Genomic DNA, 20,918 nt, shown 5'->3' with positions numbered 1-20,918 from the left:
ACTGGGTGCTCATGTGTTGCTGGACCAGGACACTACTAACCCACAAAAAATCCTATATGAACACTTGCATCCCACCTTTACTGGCAGTACTGCAACTAAATCTGTGGAGGTCTTTCGTAGCCCAAACACAAAGTAGGATGCGGATTTCCTCCGTCAGCTTTTTGTCCACAAAATGAAATGAGTACACATACGATAGTGTTTTGGGTGTTCTCTTCAAGGCTAGGTTTTTCAGCTACATTCTTTTGTAGTACTCATCTGTTGGCAGGCGATGGAAACTGTACCGTTTGTCATAAGAACAATCCCTTTTTGTTGTGGGTGTGTGTTCAACACACTGTCGTTGAAGCCACAGATTTAGCAAAATCTGGTTGTTAGCTGTAGTAAAGCCGCGAACAGCACAACAGGTAGCCTACCAGAGCTCCGCAATGACATTTTATAACAATAATAATAACAACAATCAAATGACAACATATGTTTAAAAACAAACCAGTTTTAGTTAAATTATAGTTTAAATTACTTTAGAAAGAATCACTGTTGACGGCTGGCTGGGATTAACGTATAGCAAACCGCAACTTCCGCTACTCACCGGAAGTTGCACCCATAATCATTTCTACAGTAGATCCCCTGAGAATAAGGTGGATAATGATTTGAAGCGTTTTTTGTATTTTTTTATAAAAAAAAGAAAAAAAAGCGTTGATTAAAAAATATTGATGTCGACGCATTTTCAGCGTCGACGTCGTCAATGATGTGGACGAATCGCGGCAGACCTAAACATGACATTTAATAATTGTACAATAGTACAGCACAAGTGCAGTTAATTTAGTTTATTACTGATAAAAACAACACAATGGATCCAACTGCCTTCTTGTGGATCCCCTTGATAGCTTGTCCTCCTCCTCAGAGAGCGAGAGAGAGAGACTACTGTCGTACTAGATTACATGTGAGTCAAGCACAGTGGTACTGAAAGACCAAATTAATCTACTTGTGTATTTGAGGCATGTCTGTATTTTCATGCTGCTGGTATGGCTTTTCCAAAACTGAGACAACTTCAAACATACCTTCATCTCATGCTGATGCTTTTCTCCTACTTGCTTACTTGTCCTCATCTGTGCATTTTTCTAGTTTGGAGATTCCAGATTTGGCACTCAGGTTTCGCGCACTCACGTGAAAGGGGGCACAGGGGAGCTGAATTCTCCAAACACCGACCACATGTAGCAAAGCACGGGCGTGACATCACACGCAGGTCCGCTTTTCTTGAATACACTAGCCTACAGCTTTAATCGCTGAAGTTCACCTGCCTGTTTCAGTAGAACTACGAGCTAGCTACATGTAAGGTGGCTCTCAGACATAACAATTAAAAAAGACACTCCCATTGTAAATTTAGCAAACATAGCATTGCCTATATTTAACATAATGCCCCTGGCAAAAAAAGTTGGGTTGCTGGAATAATGTTCAAGTGGAAATGCCTTGTTGGCAGAATCATTGTCGTTTTGGCTGTTAATTCGAAAATGTAATCAACATTTGTGGACTGTCTGTGATCTATTTGATATCGAATCAGTATCGTTTGAATTTCAAGAAAACATTTTGGTATCAAGTATTGTGATACTAAACTTGGTATTGGTATTTTGACGACACTAGTGCAGAACAAGAGTGGAGGAGATGTGATGACCTTTCTGATGTATTGCAGTCTGTTAGTGTGAGTCCATAATGCATGAGCATAGTGCTGCTTCTAGGGTTGCTTCCTGGTTGCTTAGTTTGCAGATGAGGAACAGCACTAAGTTTAACAGGCACAGTCAAATAATGTTTTGAATTCCTTGAAAACCGAAATAAAGGTAATACAGCAGCAAATTAGTTACATCAAACTTTTAAATCGCCTTTTTTTGGATGTAGATGTCTCATTAAACGCTTCCTCCTTCCTCAACACCGGATTCGTAGGTGTTGGCTCAAGGGACTTTTTTATGCAGCTTTTGATACCTGTGATAGAAGTTTTGCTTGAATGCAAGTAGGGCTGTAGCTATCGAATATTTTAGTAATCGAGTATTCTACCGAAAATTCTATAGATTAATCGGATAAAACGTCATTTTGCTTAAAAAGCAATAGTAAATATACAAAAGAAAATAAGACGGGTCTCTTAAAATGAACTACTAATAGGTTTTCTTCCTTATTTTTATATGCATAGGATGCAATGCATAATAATTTTTCTATCAAAAATAAACATTGTTATTATTAGTAACGTGTTATTATTAATGTTTCTCTGTACTGTGAACAATGACAAAGTTGACTGAGATGAATTAAGTGCGTTTAAGTGGATGTTTTCTGTTGAGATGCTGCAGCATGGACGACGTGCTGTTGTGGTATGCTAGCTCGATCTTGCAATGGACACACACCACGGCGTTCTCTTTACTTTTCAATTTGAAATTTTCCCAAACCTTGGAGATTTTCTGTTGTTTGTTTCTTCTCTTTGGTTATTGTTATCGCGCCCTTCCATTTTACAGCTCGCACGCGCACGCACCCTCATCAAAAACTACCTCCTTGCGTCTCCTTCCGTTTTGTGGACGTAAGCGCGTTGTCACACAAAAAATAATCATTGCGAAAGAACGTGACGTGAGCTTTAAAATTGAGAGGCTTCGAGGCAGAGAAATTTGCCTCGATTATTTTTTGTAATTGAGTTACTTGAATCGTTTCAGCCGTTTTTTTCCAAAATAAAGTATAAATTCACATTTTAAAATATCCAACCCTGTGAACAAGTTATCGGAATCAGAATCAGAAATGCTTTTTATTAATCCCCGAAGGGAAACAATTTCAATAAAACAAGCACAACCTTGCAATAGCTGCTACAACGTACGCACATTCAGTTTTTGTACGCAACCGATTTTACTAAGAGCACCTAACTGAAAATTGTAGGGGCACAGGCATAAAATCTATGGCCGCACACCTTTATTCGACTTGCAACATTTTCAAAGTTTTACTAATTATGTGCTGTTAAATTTAATTTCACAGTAGGGCTGACCAATCTCATATCCTGACATAGATCCTTTCATATCCCAATCAAGATATAGCACATTTTCTTTAAATTAAATGAATAAATAGTTTGAAATGACCACATGTACAGGTGTACTCGACAAATAAAAAGTACTGACTCATATTCGATTTCTCACTTTTTAAGGCTCAAAATTGCGGCCATTTTGGTTGCATATGCTCCCGACTAGTAATCTGTACACCGCGTTCCACATTATTATGCAAATTACACTTTGCTCAGATTTTCCTAAATAGTAATGCACAGTCAGTCAGTATCATTTTCAAGTCATCAACTGTTAGAGTATAATTCAAATTCTATTGAACAAACCTCCTAATGATAACAGTATTTTTTTCAAAAATAAAAAACTCAAAATGTAGTGTTCCAAATTAAAATGCAGAATTTCAGAATTTCAAGATTGTTGAAACTCTGTAGGTTGTAAAAAACAAAAAAAATTCATTTGTTGAATTTGCAGCATTAGGAGGTCATATTTACTGAAATCAGGAAAAGTTTGAATCAAAAACATCTTAACAGGTCAAGTTACATGTTAACATAGGACCCCTTCTTTGATATCAACTTCACAATTCTTGCATCCATTGAACTTGTGAGTTCTTTGATAGTTTCTGCTTTAATGTCTTTGCAGGATGCCATAATAGCCTCCCAGAGCACCTGCTTGGATGTGAACTGCCTTCCACCCACATAGATCTTTTGCTTGATGATGCTCCAAAGGTTCTCAATAGGGTTAAGGTCAGGGGAAGATGGGGGCCACACCATGAGTTTCTCTCCTTTTATGCCCATAGCAGCCAATGCCCCAGAGGTATTCTTTGCAGCATGACATGGTGCATTGTCATGCATGAATATGATTTTGCTACGGAAGGCAAGGTTCTTCTTTTTGTACCACAGAAGAAAGTGGTCAGTCAGAAACTCTACATACTTTGCCGAGGTCATTTTCACACCGTCAGGGACCCTGAAGGGGCCTACCAGTGTCTCCCCATGATTCAGGCCCAAAACATGACTCCGCCACCTCCTTGTTTGACGTCTCAGCCTTGTTGGGACATGGTGGCCATTCACCAACCATCCACTACTCCATCCATCAGGACCATCAAGGGTTGCACGGCACTCATCCGTAAACAAAACAGTTTGAAAGTTAGTCTTCATGTAGTCCTGAGCCCACTGCAACCTTTTTTGCTTGTGAGCTTGGTTTAGGGGTGGCCGAATAACAGGTTTAAGGACACTTGCAAACCTCTTGAGCATCCTACATCTTGAAGTTCGCGAGACTCCAGAGGCACCAGCGGCTTCAAACACCTGTTTGCTGCTATTCAATGGCATGTTAGTGGCTGCTCTCTTAACCCTACGCATTTGTTTAGCAGAAATCTTCCTTATTTTGCCTTTGTCTGAACGAACCCGCTTGTGCTGTGAATCGGTGACAAATATCTTCACCGTCCGATGATCACGCGCAATTCTTTTGGAAATATCCAATGTTGTGATACCTTGACCAAGGTATTGCACTATTTGCCGCTTTTCAGCAGCAGAGAGATCCTTTTTCTTCCCCATTTTGCCTGAAACATGTAGCTTGCTTAATAATGTGGAACATCCTTCTTAAGTAGTTTTCCTTTGATTGGGCTCACCTGGCAAACTAATTATCACAGGTGTCTGGGATTGATTTCAATCATCCAAATAGCCCTGAGACACAATACCATCCATGAGTTTAATTGAAAAAACAGAAAATGAATGTTTATGGCCCTTAAATACAATTTGAATAATAATGTGGTACGCGGTGTATAGACCTCAAAATATATTATTTGGGAGTGTAGCAGAATACTTGTAGGGCAATTCCATGCAAAGGTCACCCTTACCATAGAAAAAAAAAAGTTGTGCCCACACAAATACAACTGTTGTTAAAATGTTCACTTAGGTCTATATTTTGTTGCATGTAACCACTCTGATCTAAATTTATAGACAATTGCACTCTTACATAATATAGAAGTTGTGCACTCATGCAAAAAAAACATTTGTCAAATGGCCGTTTTGTACCATTTCAAGAACGGGGTAAATGGACCAGTTTTCAATAAAATGTTACCATTTAGCATTTTCCTGATTGACAAGGGAATGATGGAGCATTGTGTATGCTCAGTTTGAGTTAAAAGCACAACTCCTTAAATGCATTAAGCCTCTTGTTTATGAGTCAGTGAGTTCCATGGCCAAGTCACGTCCGTAACGTTTTGTAGAATAAGTTTATGCCTATCAAACAGTGCCGATGCTACGACATCCAAAGTTTCTGTGCAAAGCAATACCAATGGTTAGTTTAATAAAAAAATATTTCCCCTTTGTTACTTTTAAAAACTTAAATGTGTTATGGACGTGACGTTACGGACGCTACACAATGTAAATCTTCACAAAACACTGTTCACAACACAATGGGAATGTTCTCAAATGAAACAGCAAAGCTGACAATCGTGTTTTCGTCTGCCCCTTTCATAGACGTGTTTCAGTGAAACAGACATTCCAGTCATGATTATAGTCGGAATCATGGGAAACATGATATAGCCTAAACATCTTCAACGATCGACATCTTCTCCAGTGAAACTGAAATTTCGAGTAGCCTAATTGTCTTGCCGTAACTGTCTTTGCTATAACCTCGATCCCCGCTCCATGTTTGTAATATTTACTTCCTACTAGAGAGGCAACTCGAAAGTGGTCGAGGGACTCGATTGGTTTAGGCATTCAAGGCGGCTCTCTGTAATTTGCTCGCGCTACATGTCGGATCAAGCTGAGGTACAGTTGACAGCTTCGATCAAAGATGTCTTAAAGGGGTCATTGACTGTGTTTTGTTGGTATTTCACACAGTTTATTTGTAACTCAATGTTTTTAATTTCAGTGCTTAATTAATAGTTTAATGTTGAAAATCACTATTCATGTAGGCGTTTTATGTAATTTGCAGAAGACTGGTCCAGACACGTCACATCCATGACGTTCAAACGTCATATCCGAAATGCTGGTTTCCCAAAAGACAAATATAAAAAAAATATTTTTTTGTGTTCATTACTCAAAATCATTTGTGAGAGTATTCACAGCTCAAAATGATTGTGACTATTCTGAACTTCTATAATAGTAATTTGACAACAACTCTTCTTGTACCCAGCGCAATTTACTTTGTACACTGACGCAAGTATCATTCCTATTTTGCACTCAACGGAAACCAGACTTTTCCCTTCACAGACGCACGTCGGTAAATTAGGGAAGGAACTTGCGCTCCCAGGGCAGTTCAGCAAAAAGTGGGGGGGGGTGTTCCGGCGCAAACGTTCCTTGGTGTTATTTTGCAGTTTGCAAAAAACTATTCCGCCACAGATCAGACTAAAGTTAGTCTAAAGTCAATGGCGCGTTATTCAGATGCTATTTTAAGGGTGCATGCTTGGCCCGTGCGCACTACTGGCGAGGCCAGGCTCTTTTTCCTGCAAGCTATGTTACATTTCTTCCATGTCAATGATTGAAAAGAGTTTCATGAGTCTCTGTATGTGAATTGGAATTTTAACAATTGTGGCAAATTCCGTTATAATAGCAATCCGCAAGATAACAAGCGCGCCTGCTCTTAAAGGAAATGTGAGATGTTGCTCTGATTGGTTTATTGCACGTTACGCCCAAACCACACCTATGAGTAATGTAGCTACTTCAGACCAACCCATTTTAGATTTGCGCCAGGCGCAGAGTCATTTATCCCGTCGGTATAATGGCAACAACGCCGGTGTCCCGCCCACAAAGTCACTTGCGTTTCACTTTTTGATACTTACGTTTCAGATTGTTAATATAGGGCCCAAAATGTCATTATCAATGCTATTTTGGTGGCCATCTTGAAAATCTCCAGTGACATTTCACATGGTTTTCTTAATGTTAAAACTATTTCACAAGTTATTTTAGATGTTGAGAAAAGCGCTGTGAAAGTTTGACTCTTGATTTCCCAACAGATTCTGTGTGTATTTCAGATATGTCACATCCATAACAGAATAATGTCACATCCATAACGCAGGTTTTTCCTCATAAAATTCTGCATAAAAGACTAAATGTAAAAGAAAAATCTATTTTTATGTTCACCTAAAACTCCATGACCATGTCAATATTAAACTTTCTACATTAGACTTAAGGGTTCACAGAGTTACAGAAAAACAAAACTCACTGGACAGGTTCAAGTGGACACTGCACCTTCAAGGCCACAGTGAGATCTGGGCTACGTGGGTAGCATGCTATGTTTTCTGTTAAAGTATTGTCTTTGTAGTCCTACCAGAATGACGCACAAAGCTGTTTGCCCCCCTCCTGTCTTTCCAACTCCTTACAGGAGCATTTGTGCGAGTGCAAATAACTTGTGGCCGTAACATGTTTTAATTTTTCTACAAAATGCTCGGTAATTTTACCGTAGGATGTTGGTACGGTGGCCCTGAAGTGCAAATCACACCCCCTAATATGAGTACATCCCCCAAATGAAAACACTGCCCCCCAATACGAGTCAACTCCCCCCAAATCGGATGACTTGTTCATCTCCCCCCAATACAAAAACACGCTCCCCCAAATGGAAAACAACATTACATTAACTCTGAACGGAAAGGGTAGGTACTACACTTTAGCGCTGATTGGATGCAGTAGGCTAACTAACAAGAAATATGAAATTGATCGACGGAAGTACAAAATGCAATAGCCTGGCAGAGTTACGTGCACCAGAACATTTGTTTGGCTATTGAAGAATGTAGCAAACAGTAGGCTACTTAGGCAAAAGTATTTCGTGTTAAATGTAAAAATCGATAGCCAAACAACTATCTTGGTCCACGTTACTCTGTCATTGTGGCATTTCCTTCTTCTGTAGTAGACTATTAGTTTTTTCTTCTGAAAAGTCCTGCTTCCTTCAACTGCGTTTTTAGCTACTTATATTGTGAAACGTTAACAGCATATCTGAGATTATTTCATAGGAATGACCCTGATTAAAATAAAGAGTAGTGTCATGACTCTGAATTGTAAACATTTTTTCCTCTTTCCTTCCAACCAAAACGATCAAGTTCATGATAATGACGTGGGCTAGTTGTTTGGCAATCGATGTTTACGTTTAACACTCAATTAATGCTTTTACATACGTAGCCTATGCTACATGCTTTGATACCCAAATAAAAGTCCTGGTGCACGTAACTCTGTCAGGCTATTGCATTTTAGAACTCCGGTTGATCAATTTTATATATACAGTGCCCTCCAAAAGTATTGGAACAGTGAGGCGAATTCCTTTATTTTTGCTGTAGACTGAAAACATTTGGGCTTGACATCAAATAATGAACGTGAGACCAGAGATCAACGTTTCAGCTTTTATTTCCAGGTATTTACATCAGGATCTGATGCACAACTAAGAAAATATCACATTTTGTTTGAATCCACCCATTTGTCATGTGAGCAAAAGTATTGGAACAGATATACTTAAAACATATTTAAGTGAATAAGACTTAATATTTAGTTGCAAATCCTTTGCTTTCAATAACTGCAGCAAGTCTGTGACCCATTGACGTCACCAAACTTTTGCATTCTTCCTTTTTGATGCTTTCCCAGGCTTTCACTGCAGCCTCTTTCAGTTGTTGTTTGTTTTGTGGGGTCCCTCCCTTCAGTCTCCTCTTAAGCAGGTAAAATGCATGCTCTATAGGGTTTAAGTCTGGAGATTGACTTGGCCAGTCTAATACCTTCCATTTCTTGCCCCTGATAAACTCCTTTGTTGTTTTGGCAGTGTGTTTTGGGTCGTTATCTTGCTGCATGATGAAGGCTCTGCCAATCAGTTTGGTTGCATCTTTCCTTAAATTGGCAGACAAAATGTTTCTGTAGACTTCCGAGTTCATTTTGCTGCTGCCATCATGTGTTACATCCTCAATGAAGATTAATGAGCCCGTCCTAGAAGAAGCCATGCAAGCCCAAGCCATGACATTACCTCCACCGTGTTTCACAGATGAGCTTGTGTGTTTGGGATCATGAGCAGTTCCTTTCTTTCTCCAAACTTTAGCCTTTCCATCACTTTGGTAAAAGTTAATCTTTGTCTCATCAGTCCATAAAACTTTGTCCCAGAATTTTTGAGGTTCATCTCTGTACTTTTTGGCAAATTCCAGCCTGGCCTTCCTATTCTTCTTGCTAATGAGTGGTTTGCATCTTCTGGTGTAGCCCTTGTACTTTTGTTCATGAAGTCTTCTGCGAACAGTAGATAGTGATACCTTCACTCCTGCCATCTGGAGGTTGTTGCTGATCTCACTAACAGTTGTTTTAGGGTCTTTCTTTACAGCTCTCACAATGTTTCTGTCATCAACTGCTGATGTTTTCCTTGGTCTACCTGTTCGACGTCTGTTACTTAGTACACCAGTAGTTTTCTTCTTCTTCAGGACATTCCAAATGGTTGTACTGGCTATGGCCAATGTTTCTGCAATGGCTCTGATTGATTTTCCATCTTCTCTAAGACTCACAATTGCTTGTTTTTCACCCAAAGACAGCGCTCCGGTTTTCATGTTGTTTTTACCTCTGAATACAGTCTGCATAGACAAAACCTATCTTACCCAATCTGAACCTGAGTGTGACATTCAGTGGTATTTATTGATTGAATAATGTATGTAATAGGACACACCTGGGCAACAAAACACACCTGTCAGTCATATGTTCCAATACTTTTGCTCACGTGACAAATGGGTGGGTTCGAACAAAAAGGTGATATTTTCTAATTTGTGCATCAGATCCTGATGTAAATACCTGGAAATAAAAGCTGAAACGTTGATCTCTGGTTTCACATTCATCGTTTGATGTCAAGCCCAAATGTTTTCAGTCTACAGCAAAAATAAAGGAATTGGCCTCACTGTTCCAATACTTTTGGAGGGCTTTGTATATAGCATATGTGCCGATACTGCACAGTCTCAATTAATTTTTGCAAAATGCTGAACCTTTTCTCCTTTTCAGAAAGATGCCCAGAGCACCCCCCCAGGACCAAACTCATTCCACTCGTCCTCTACGTAGACTAAGATCCTCTAGAATGGCATTGCATTGCAATGGAACCAACCTCAAGGAAGAGATCCAGTCCCCCTGCAAACAGCAGAATATAAAATCTCAGTCCCAATTCCCACTCTTGGTTCAGATAGTTCACCCGTCGCCTGGAAAAAGTACCCTCATAGCCACCCCATTGTCTCCAAAACAGACGCCTCGACTTGCCCTCAGCCCTTGCAAACGCATGGGTGAGTTTTCATTTATTTGAGATTTCACATTATTCGGAAGGGGTTAATGCTAGGCCTATATGCTAGAAGTGTCTTTTTTGTTCTAGGTGATGAAAATGGATGTAACCTAGATGTCAATCTTCAGGGCTCACCCCCTAAACGCAACCACCCTGCAGTATCCTCCTCCCGCAAGCTAGGTTTTGATGAAAACTCCCTCCTGTCACCTACTCGAGGGATGGTATCTGTGCTCCTCAAGCAGCCTCCATCTCCCACTGGCAGACTTTGTACCAACAGATCACAGGAGACACCTGATGGAAACTCTTCTTGCCAACGATCAGAGAAAAAAGCCTCGGTAGTGTGTCTTTTTGCTGAAAGTAAGGAGCCTCCACCAACATCTGTGTAGACTGTTATTAAATGTGTAAATTAAACTTGGATTACTAGCAAAAGTAGGAATGGTGTGAGTGATTCTTGATAATGAATGTATCTTTGTGTTCAAACCCATATTTCTGTCATCTAATTTTCAAGTTGGATTCCTACATGCTCACTTCATGTCTGTCCTTTTTCAGAATCGAGGTTCCAAAATGTGAAGAAGGCACTCCACACGGCGGTTCCAGAGCGCTTGCTGTCTAGGGAAACTGAGTGCAACTCCATTCGCTCCTTCCTAGACAAGAGGGTGCTACAAAGATACCCTGCCAGCCTCTACATATCTGGAGCCCCCGGCACAGGCAAAACGGCCTGCCTCAACCATGTGCTGCAGGAGATGAAGGTTAGCATTCAGTGTTCTCCTGTAATCAACCACTGTTCTTTACATAGCACTGCACCTAAGCTATCACATACAATTGTTAGTCATTACTAGGGGTGGGGAAAAAATCTATTCGCATTTAAATTGCAATTCAGTCTGCTAGCGATTCAGATAGATTCACCATTTTTAAAATGTATTTTAAAATATATATTTAATTATTTATTTTTTATCTCAGACTAATCGTGAATCGATTTTTAATCGAATCTTGACCCCCAAGAATCGATTCGAATCGTGAGGTACCAAAAGATTCCCACCCCTAGTCATGACCCCTAGTCACTTGGAAATTGGTGTGTTGAGAGTATAGAGGACACCCCAGGCTTCTTGTCGAACCATATTCGAAACCTCATACGACTCTCTTTGCTCCAGGTCGAGTTAATGCCAATACAGATGGTGGAAGTTAATTGTATGACCCTGCGCAACTCCCATGCAATCTTCCCTATCCTGGCAGACAAGCTTGGAGTATGTGGCAGCCACACGGAGGCAAAGCTGCAAAAAATATTAACTAGCACTGGACCAACTGTGTGAGTATCTAAATCAATAAAACATCATAGTGAAAATGCACTATCACATCAGATACAAATTTGTATAAATAGTATTGTCGTCATTTAAAATGCACTAAATGGTGAAATATGTCTTTGTTTTACATGGACCTGTTGTCATTGGTGGCCAAGCTGTGTAGTGTTTCTATTTATTATTCTTATTTATTTTCCCACCCCTAAGGTATGGAATGGCGTTTTACTCTAAATTAATTAAATAAATGAATACATATGGCTATGAAATAAAACCAGAAGAAAAAAAAAAGATGACAATAAATATATAAATATAGCATCTTATGCATTCAGCTTATGCATTCAGTTTGCCATTTTTACCAGCTTTTTTTCCTGCTTTTGGCAGGAATGGTGTTAAAATTATTAATGTGTTCAATATTATAGTTTGCTCATCTTGTGTAAAATATGTGGCTCTGGTAGACTTGTCCATGTTTGCAGTTGGTCATAAGAAGCAAACACTGCCCCTTTTATGTGAACACGCTCATGGCTAAAAGGGGAAATCCTGGGCTGCGAGTTGATTACAGCTGTCGTGACACTGCTTAGCGCGATTGCAGTTGTCAAGCTTAGTGAAGCCAGCTAGATATCCCGGGCATGTTGAACTTGTTTCATAATACAGGCCTCAGCTTAGAGTTGCCATGAATCACTTTGCAACTTGCATCACAAATATTACTTTTGTCTCCATCACATTTTGAAAAGTGTAGGCTAACCAAACCTGGGTCTGCTTTCTGCCAGCCATTGCCTTGAAGTTGTCTACCTCTACTTTTTCTCTTCCCTCTCACCCAGATGAATGAATGCCTTGATTGTCATTACACATTGGATGTGAAACTTCCGCACTCTTAAGAAGATGCACTCTTAAGTACCAAAATTTGGGACCTATTGATTTTCCATGAATCAGTTGTACCGACGTAATTCAGTCGGGACCGTTAAAAGTACAGAGGCTATGCTTGGGGAAATAATTTTGCTTCCACTTTAGATTAAAATAGATGGGCTAATAGATTGACAATTGTCCAAGCCCCATGGTGCTATCATGTATGATTCAAAGATTATCAAAGTCTACCTCTTTACATATATATGCAAACTACTGAAATGTATTAGCCTGACGTTGTCATACTCATCAGTCTGAAAACTCTCCGTTGGGCTGGGACTACCGAACTCGTAAAACAAATGCCTCTTCGCTCAATTGGATAGACCTACAACCAATCAGAGCAACGTAATATGTTGTTTGTTGAAAACGAATTCAACCCAAGCGCTCTTTCGTGACGTTGTTGATTACGTTACTGTTGATCATCTGTCCATCATCGTATAAAGCCCGCCCTGGCAATTTCATTGGTCTGTCCCGATTCTGGTTTTCTGTAGTTGTCCCCAATACGAGACCCTCCAGACCCAACTTCCCAAACACATTTTTTTGTGTGCGGGGAGAAGTTGGGCTGGCAGCCACGCTAGAAATGTATATCAATAGAATCTAAAACTAACCTGAGGTCAAAAATGGAACACACAAATTATGAAATTCATGTTTATCTATTATTACTTTGAACTTTTTTTTGTACAAACGAAGCTAAGGGGAGGCAGTCAGTTGCAGAGGTCACATCCAGGTTGTGAACATTTCACCCTCTGCTTTTTGTTGACCCCTGGTAGAAGGATCTGACAAGGCCATGATAGTCTATCAACGCGATAACTATTGATCAAAACCAGAGACGTTGTTAGACATAACACTCTACTGGGGCACATCAGGGACACTGACTGTCTCCCCACCTTTAAGAAAAGGCTCAAGACACACTTGTTCCGGGAATACAACGGCACTTAGGAATGCTTGGCTGGACCTGATGTTAGTTTCCTCCAGGATCACAATGACTCCTATTGAGTGACTTGTTGCTCTTGTAGGTTAGTTATAACAAAGTTAAGTCTTGTACTCGCTGTGAAATATTTTACTGTTAATTGTTCTTCTACAGGTACAGTCCTGCACTTTTTGTGATTCATGTTTTAATTTGTAACGTGTATAACTGCATGCTCTTATGGGTCTTCCCTTTGGCACTTGTTTAGTTTTTCACAATGTATGCTTCATGTTTTGGCTGCTTGCAATGTTTGGGACAACCTCGTTGTTATGATCAGTGACCTATGCTCTTTTGTAAAGCTCTCTTGGAAATCGCTTTGGATAAAAGCGTCTGCTAAATGCATAAATGTAAATGCACAGGCCCCAAATTCATATCCCTTTTTTCTTTCAAGCTTGCTGCGCACAATGCACTACTAGGCTATATAAACTCCCCTTGATTAACCCTCTATACAACAGTTCAGAGACGCAAGTTTGATATCAGCTTTGGCAGGGACATCAATAGTTAACGCAAATTTTTTTCGCATTCATTTGAGCGCAAATATTTTATTTTTTTGCTTCATGGATATTGTTTTTATGTTTTAGTCAAAATAAGATGATCGGTAGGCCTATCATTTAGAAACGATCTTTAGTTTTGTAATGTTTATTAGCCTACCTCAATTCTGACTTGTGTGCCGGGTCCGACACCTGGGTGGTACTCCAGAAAGCAGGTTATGTGACTTACCCGTGGTAAGTTAACTCCCCAGCTGACACCCAGCGTTGTAGCAACATTGCCAGTAGGTTGCTGCAACATTGTGAATCAGCTAGTGGGTTCACTTACCTGGTTATGTTGCATAACCTGCTTTCTGGAATACCCCCCTGGACCTATGTGTCTGCTGCAGTGGCTATTTGGCAAGCTCAGAAGAGCGCACTGACATGGAATTCTGAATGCATATAGGTTTGGGTTTTCGGTTAAACACTTTTACAAGCGTTGATTGGGATACTGCGTTAATTTTCTAAATTAATGCACTGACTAATAAAGTAAATTGTTAAAACTCAAACTTTAGATTTTACTGGGGCACAGCAGATTTATACCGGGGCACGTGCCCCAGTAAAAAGGGTCTACCAACGCCCCTGATCAAAACAGAACGAGAGTTCGGCTGTACTTGAAAAATGCTTTTAAACATATTCGCAGAAATGCACTGCACGAGTGATTAATTGCGATGATGGCTCCAATAGAAGTTATAGCGAGCACATAAGTATTTTCTAATCAATGCATTTATTCCCAGGTGTTTTGCAATTTCCTTTTATTTTCTTAGTGCCTACACTATATACACGCTTATCAACTCGATTACTATTGATCAAAACAGAACGAGGGTTCGTCTGTAGCCTACTTGAAACATGCTATTGAGAACATATTCGCTGACATGCATTGCACGCGTGACGAACACAGGTTTTTTTCATCGCAGACTTTTTTTGTTGCCTTAGGCGCTCGGGATTTGTCATAGGCGCTCGGGAAAACGGCTTAGGCGCGTGCCCACATTTTTTCTATGCAGGAAAACCCTGATGGCACGGGTCAACAACCCTTACAAACTCAAAGAACATAAAAGCCAATATAAACTTCTTTGAATTGTTCTAACGATTTGGTGCTTGTTTTCTTTTTTATTATACATAATTTCTTGTCTCGCATCAGTTTTTCCCTGCATTAGCAGGCCAAAACTAACGTCCAGAAATTCAAAGTTGTTTAATTTAAGACTTAGTTAAGGGATGTTAATTTAGACCTCACACTGTTTTTATTGGAAATGTATATTAACAGGGAGGCCGCGGGTCCTGAAGTCTTAAGTCTTATATCGCTTTTCCAAAAAATAAGGCCTTAAAAAGTATTAAATTGAAAATGCAGGCAATCTGTTCTGACAGGTCGAAAAAAAAAGAAAAAAATTGTAGGCTATTTGCGCTGCGTCATCTATGGTAAAGTCAGAGCGTAGCCTATTGCACAGATTTTAATGACGTAAAGCATCGGCAATACAGGTAATACAGCAATGGTTGATAGCCACTCAACTTAGAAACATGGGGAAATGAAAGTTCAAATACGAATGGCTTGAAAAGAACGAGTATTCTTGGTTAAGGTTGGCGCCTGGAAATGATTATGAAGCGAACTGCGTGTCGGAAGAATTTCAAACTTGGCACAATGGGGATATCAGGGCTGCGTTTCCCGATAACGATGGATCGTAGCAACTATCGAGCAAAAAAGACGAAACCATAATTTTTTACGTGCGTTTCCCAAACATGCTCGTAGGGTAATCTATGCGCTTTCAAGAGTTACGAATTTTCAAGAGACACTAAAGCTACACTGTATTTGGGAATGCCCCATTAAACTAATATTCGTCCTACGATGGATTCAAGGATCAATTTAGGCTTACAACGCTTTCAGGAAACCCAGCCCAGAGCAATGGAATTGCACGTGCAGAGCAAAAAACACAGAGACTACGTAAAGTGAAGGATTCTAAATCTTTGTGTCTAATCTAATATGTAATGATGGTATTCAATGACACAATATGTGTTCTAGAAAGAGTGGTCTGGAGTCGCAGAGGTCCGATTAATATCAGCTTTAATGCAGCAGTTGGAAAGTACAGAGCTCTGGGGTTGTCTACGTTTACCTACCCGCAACAGTTTGGTCTGGTTCATGAAGTCCAACTGACTATCTGTCCCTGCCCCAGCATATATTATACAGTGCAGTGAAAAAAAAAAACACAAGAAGAGGGTTGAGCTTGTTCTCCTGTGCAGTAGGGAGTTGTTCTTGCCTACGTGTCTCACCTGCTCGGGTGCTGTCTCAGCCCGGTTTCAAGGTTGCTTCTGAAATGGAGAGATAACGACACAAAATACAGCCCGTTTCCCACACCCTGTGTGAGACACAATGTTTAAGCCTGAGCACACTTCTAAGTTAATAAGACATCAATTTAATTAGCACAATACATAACTTTAATACATGCATCTTATAAAGTTGTGCGAGCATTGTTCCTATTGCCATATTCACTAGTGCACAGTGCCCGTGATGCAGCTAATGATAACAGTTCTAGAATTGTATTGTCATGTATTATAAATTCTTTAATCCCTCTTTGGGGGCTTGTCCAGCCTGCAATTGCCAGTTTCTGCTCTACCATTTCCACCTCTAGCAACAATGTCAACGCTACAACGCTAAATGTTACGATAGGAAATCCAGAGCCAACAATGCCATCTGACCTTTGAGCAACTACACACATTTAGTCAATGTTCTTAAACTCAACCGATTATTGTCATTTTACTATACTGTTCATTTTGAACAGACATCGGTGTATTTATTTGGAAATATTACTGTATATTTGATTTTGATTTGTATTTCCATTGTAAGTTTGGTCTTAAATTAAATTTAGAAGTAGTATTAAAAGGTCTTAAATTTAACTTGTTTATACCTGTAGACACCCTGATTAAGTTTGGCAAAAAATATTGCCATTAGTCTACATTAGCACTAACTCTTATCTTACTTACTTTTAGTCTTCTAGTCCTGGATGAGATGGATCAATTGGACAGCAAAGACCATGATGTCCTCTACACAATATTTGAGTGGCCATACTTGCCAAAATCTCGCCTTTGTCTCATTGGTATGTTGTGCATCTTTGACAAACTCTGTCACCTTTACAAATAACCATGATGTAATTTCACTGTAGATTCTGTCTGGAAATCTGGTAATTGTGAGTTTTCTGAGCTGTTGGGGAATGCAAGCAATTTTGGTTCTCCTGGTGTGTAGTTAAAATTGCACTTCCAGTCCATGTAAATCAATGGTTCTTTTATAACCACAGCCCTTATTGTTCGATTTGTAGAATCTGTGTGGAGGCCATAGCATGGATGAAACAATGCTGTAGTTTTCTATTCTATATAATGTAAAAAAAAAGGTCTCCCTGCATTAAAAAAATGTTGCTTTAAAAGAGTATATGATTAAGGTGGCTTCATGTTGAATGGTCATGGATTATAAACTTAATGTTGTATAATTCCACAGTTGACCTGAGATTTTTATCATTTTATAGTGTAATTGCCAGAGGTGTGCTATAAAGCCATGATGATGTATGAATAAATGCATTTATGCATCTTGTCACATTTGCATGTTCCTGTACAGCTATACGCAAACAGCTATACAATATGTTGCTTTTCTAGGAATAGCCAATGCGCTGGACTTGACTGACAGGATTCTTCCCAGGCTGCAGGCACTGCCTCAATGTCACCCCCAGCTTCTGAATTTCTCTCCCTACAGCCGGCAGGAGCTCACTTCCATCGTACAGGACAGACTCAAACAGGTATGGGTTACTTATTGAAGGGGGCACATGGTTCCCACACATCGAAAATGAGGAAGTTCTGATTCGTCTTGTATGTTCAGGATAGGGTTGCAAAAGGGTTGAAAATTCCCAGAAGGTGTCCATGGGAAATTTCATTTGCAAAATGTTCCTCGCGATCAATCGCAATTAATTGCAAACTAGTTAATCTGTTAAGATTTTACCCCAATAAATGATTAAAAAAAAAAAAACATTAAAAGGGTGTACTTAAAAACTTCAAATAAACCTAACTGGATGATAATGTCCATATAACAAGTTCAGATGGAACACAACTTAAATTGTGAGGGAGTTTTATTCACTCACAAACTATACTGCAAACTAACTATACAAACTAACATCCACAAAATTTGACTTCTGGAATATAAAATACATTTAAGACATGTTGTCTCATAGCCTACTACGATATCCTGCTCCATAATATTCAAATCTCAGTCAAACATACTTCAGATACTTAAGCAACCACAGATTGACCTTAATATTGAATAATACAGTTTATATTTTGTTGAACCCAATCAGTTGCTCGCTTCTTTTGCGAGTGTAGTCTGGCATTTATTACCGGAGTGAACGCTGCTGCTGCTACCGCTAATGCTTCTGCTGCTGCTAGCTGTGTGCTTTGCTTGCATGTGATAGTTTAGGCTGGAAGTACTCCAGTGATAACTAAACTCTGCCTGACAATCAGTACACACAGCCTTAGTTTTGTCAACCGAGCCGTCTCGCAACATTTTGAAATGGAACTTCCCATCTAAAAGCCCTCTCTGCATCATTCAGCTACCGTCGGCAGTCGAAGTCATGTGACAGGTGATTTTCAGAGTCAAAAAGAAATCTGCGTTAACGGCACAATTTTTTTGTGACGTTAAAATGAGATTGCTTTAAGAGCGGCGAAACGCGGCCAATATAAGTTACCGTAATTTACAATATAAAAATACAAATCTACAAGATAGTTTTGTAAAGCAGTCCAAAATGAAATGTGTTGAGCAGGAAGTCATTAGTCAGTGTGGACCCTTGGCCTTGTTTAAGAGGCCAACAGCGGTAGGGAAGAAAATGTTTTTGTGGCGTGAGGTTTTGGTCCTGATGGACCGCAGCCTTCTGCCGGAGGGGAGTGACTGAAACAGGGAGTGACCAGGGTGGGAGGAGTCGACCACAATCTTCCTCGCTCGCCTCAGGGTCTTTGAGGTGTGCAGGTACTCGAAGGTAGGCGGATTGCAGCCAATCACCTTCTCAGCAGTGCGGATGATACGCTGCAGCCTGCTCCTGTCCTTGGCAGTGGCAGCAGCGTACCAGATGGTAGGTGAGGATGGACTCAATGATGGCTGAGTAGAAGTGCACCATCATTGTCTTTGGCAGGTTGAATTTCTTCAGCTGCCGAAGGAAGTACATCCTCTGTTGTGCCTTCTTGATGATGGAGCCGATGTTAAGTTCCCACTTGAGGTCCTGAGAGAGGATAGTGCCCAAGAAGCACTCAACTGGAAATCTCAAAATGAAACATTTGGCTGTAAAACGCTAGCTTTTCAACAGTCACTGGACTGACGTCAGTCCAGGGACCGCCTATTTTGGCTCTGGTCTGCATCTTTGTCACGCCCCAAAATGTACATCCAGACCAGCCCGAGGTAGTGTCCATCTCCAACAGTGTTGCCAAGTCCGCGGTGTTCCCGCGGAATTGGGCTACTTTTGAAGTGTTGCCGCGGGTAGATTTTTTTTGACCGCTGGTTCGGGTAGACCTATTTTGCATGCAAATTACATTAATATCTTAAAAAAATTATTTCATTTAAAATATAATTTTTTTTATGCCCAAATCCTACCAAACTGACTCCAGACCAGCACATGCACACATGGACATGGGGCATGCACACATGCACTGTGCTTGTGCACACGTGCCTAATGCTCTGTCTCCTGAGAATCTCCTGAAACTGTTTTTAATGCTGGCATACTAAACATTTGGTGTTACTTTGTAGATATTACAATAGATTTGGCTGGTTTTGGGCTGGTTTTGATTGGCCTTTGGGCTGGTTTTGTCACACAGACCTGGCAACCCTGATCTCCGATACTAGTTTAGCTGCGCGCTGCTCTGTGTAGGCTACTTCTAAGGAATTACAAAGAAGAACGTTTTGAATTATAACAAGGATATTGAAAATGGACCACGGTCGTAAATGCTGTGTTCCAGGCTGTACAGGGAAGGCTAACACTCAGTCTTCCCAAGGAGCCAAACATTCGACAGGCATGGCTGCTGTTGTCTATGAGAAGATCCCGGCGAAGTTCGACACTCAATTATTCATTTGCTCTGAACATTTCACAGTAATATTACTCCACGTGCTGCTAAACTGCACAAAATATTACTAGCGACGGTTTATTTATACAATATCAATAGTTATATTACTACTTACTACTATTACTAGCAAACTAGCTAACTGCATTGACCGCTCACAAGCATAGTAGAAGGCCAGACTAGCTGGGACTAGAAAAAAGGACAAAATCACTATTGATATTTTGGGGCCAAGCAGTAAAGTCTAGACACCCCATATAGTGATTTCGACAGATGGCGAGTATGTAAGTTTCCAACTAACTTGTCCCCCCCCCACACACAAAATTAAGCTTGTTTACTTCAAAATCTAAATTGGCAGCAAAGCAACCAAACAGGAAGTGTGGTCATATCTCAGCAACGCTTTGAGAAATCAACACCAAACAATCAACCATTATCTTACAATGGCACGGGCATCGTGGGCACGGCCACTGCACTAGTATTACTGAATGGCTCATCCCTGAAAATTAATCTGGATAAAATAGTGGGAATCCTATAAATGGATGTGGCAGAAGGACACCAAATACAATATTTTATACAAACAGCTACCCATGGACCCCCCCCCCCCCCCCTCTCAAACATACCATGTGCCCTAAACCTTGCAGCTTGTTTATAATACATGTTTTGCTACAGACAGCTACATAATGGTAAAATGTTCATTGGTACTTATCTTGGGATTAAAGCTTATGCTTAATTAACTAAATGTTAATGTTGTAATTGGGTGCCGAAAGCCACCTTAAGTGTTTTGCCTTTTTCTTATTATGAGGTGGGCTTGGCTTTGGCTACACAACCTATTGTAAACTCACATATATATTTATATAGATTTAAAAGCCAAAATTTGTTGCTGCTCATTTACATTTCAAAATACTAAGAGTGACGTGTA

The 20,918-nt window shown here is 40.1% G+C and overlaps 1 protein-coding gene across 1 annotated transcript in view; it reads left to right on the top strand.

The window, feature by feature from the left end:
• The window catches only part of cdc6 (cell division cycle 6 homolog (S. cerevisiae)), a 53,179-nt gene that overhangs the window by 9,446 nt on the left and 22,815 nt on the right, over window positions 1-20,918 (top strand). Inside the window, exons 2-7 of the mRNA XM_047044011.1 lie at window positions 9,968-10,239; window positions 10,326-10,592; window positions 10,785-10,984; window positions 11,387-11,541; window positions 16,907-17,013; window positions 17,564-17,703. Of these exons, the coding sequence (XP_046899967.1) occupies window positions 9,972-10,239; window positions 10,326-10,592; window positions 10,785-10,984; window positions 11,387-11,541; window positions 16,907-17,013; window positions 17,564-17,703 (1,137 nt within the window). The 5' untranslated portion in view covers window positions 9,968-9,971. The remainder of the gene's footprint in view (window positions 1-9,967; window positions 10,240-10,325; window positions 10,593-10,784; window positions 10,985-11,386; window positions 11,542-16,906; window positions 17,014-17,563; window positions 17,704-20,918) is intronic.

Source organism: Hypomesus transpacificus, chromosome 21 (assembly GCF_021917145.1).
Source record: "Hypomesus transpacificus isolate Combined female chromosome 21, fHypTra1, whole genome shotgun sequence".
NCBI lineage: Eukaryota > Metazoa > Chordata > Actinopteri > Osmeriformes > Osmeridae > Hypomesus > Hypomesus transpacificus.
This window is presented reverse-complemented; position numbering and strand designations above follow the sequence as displayed.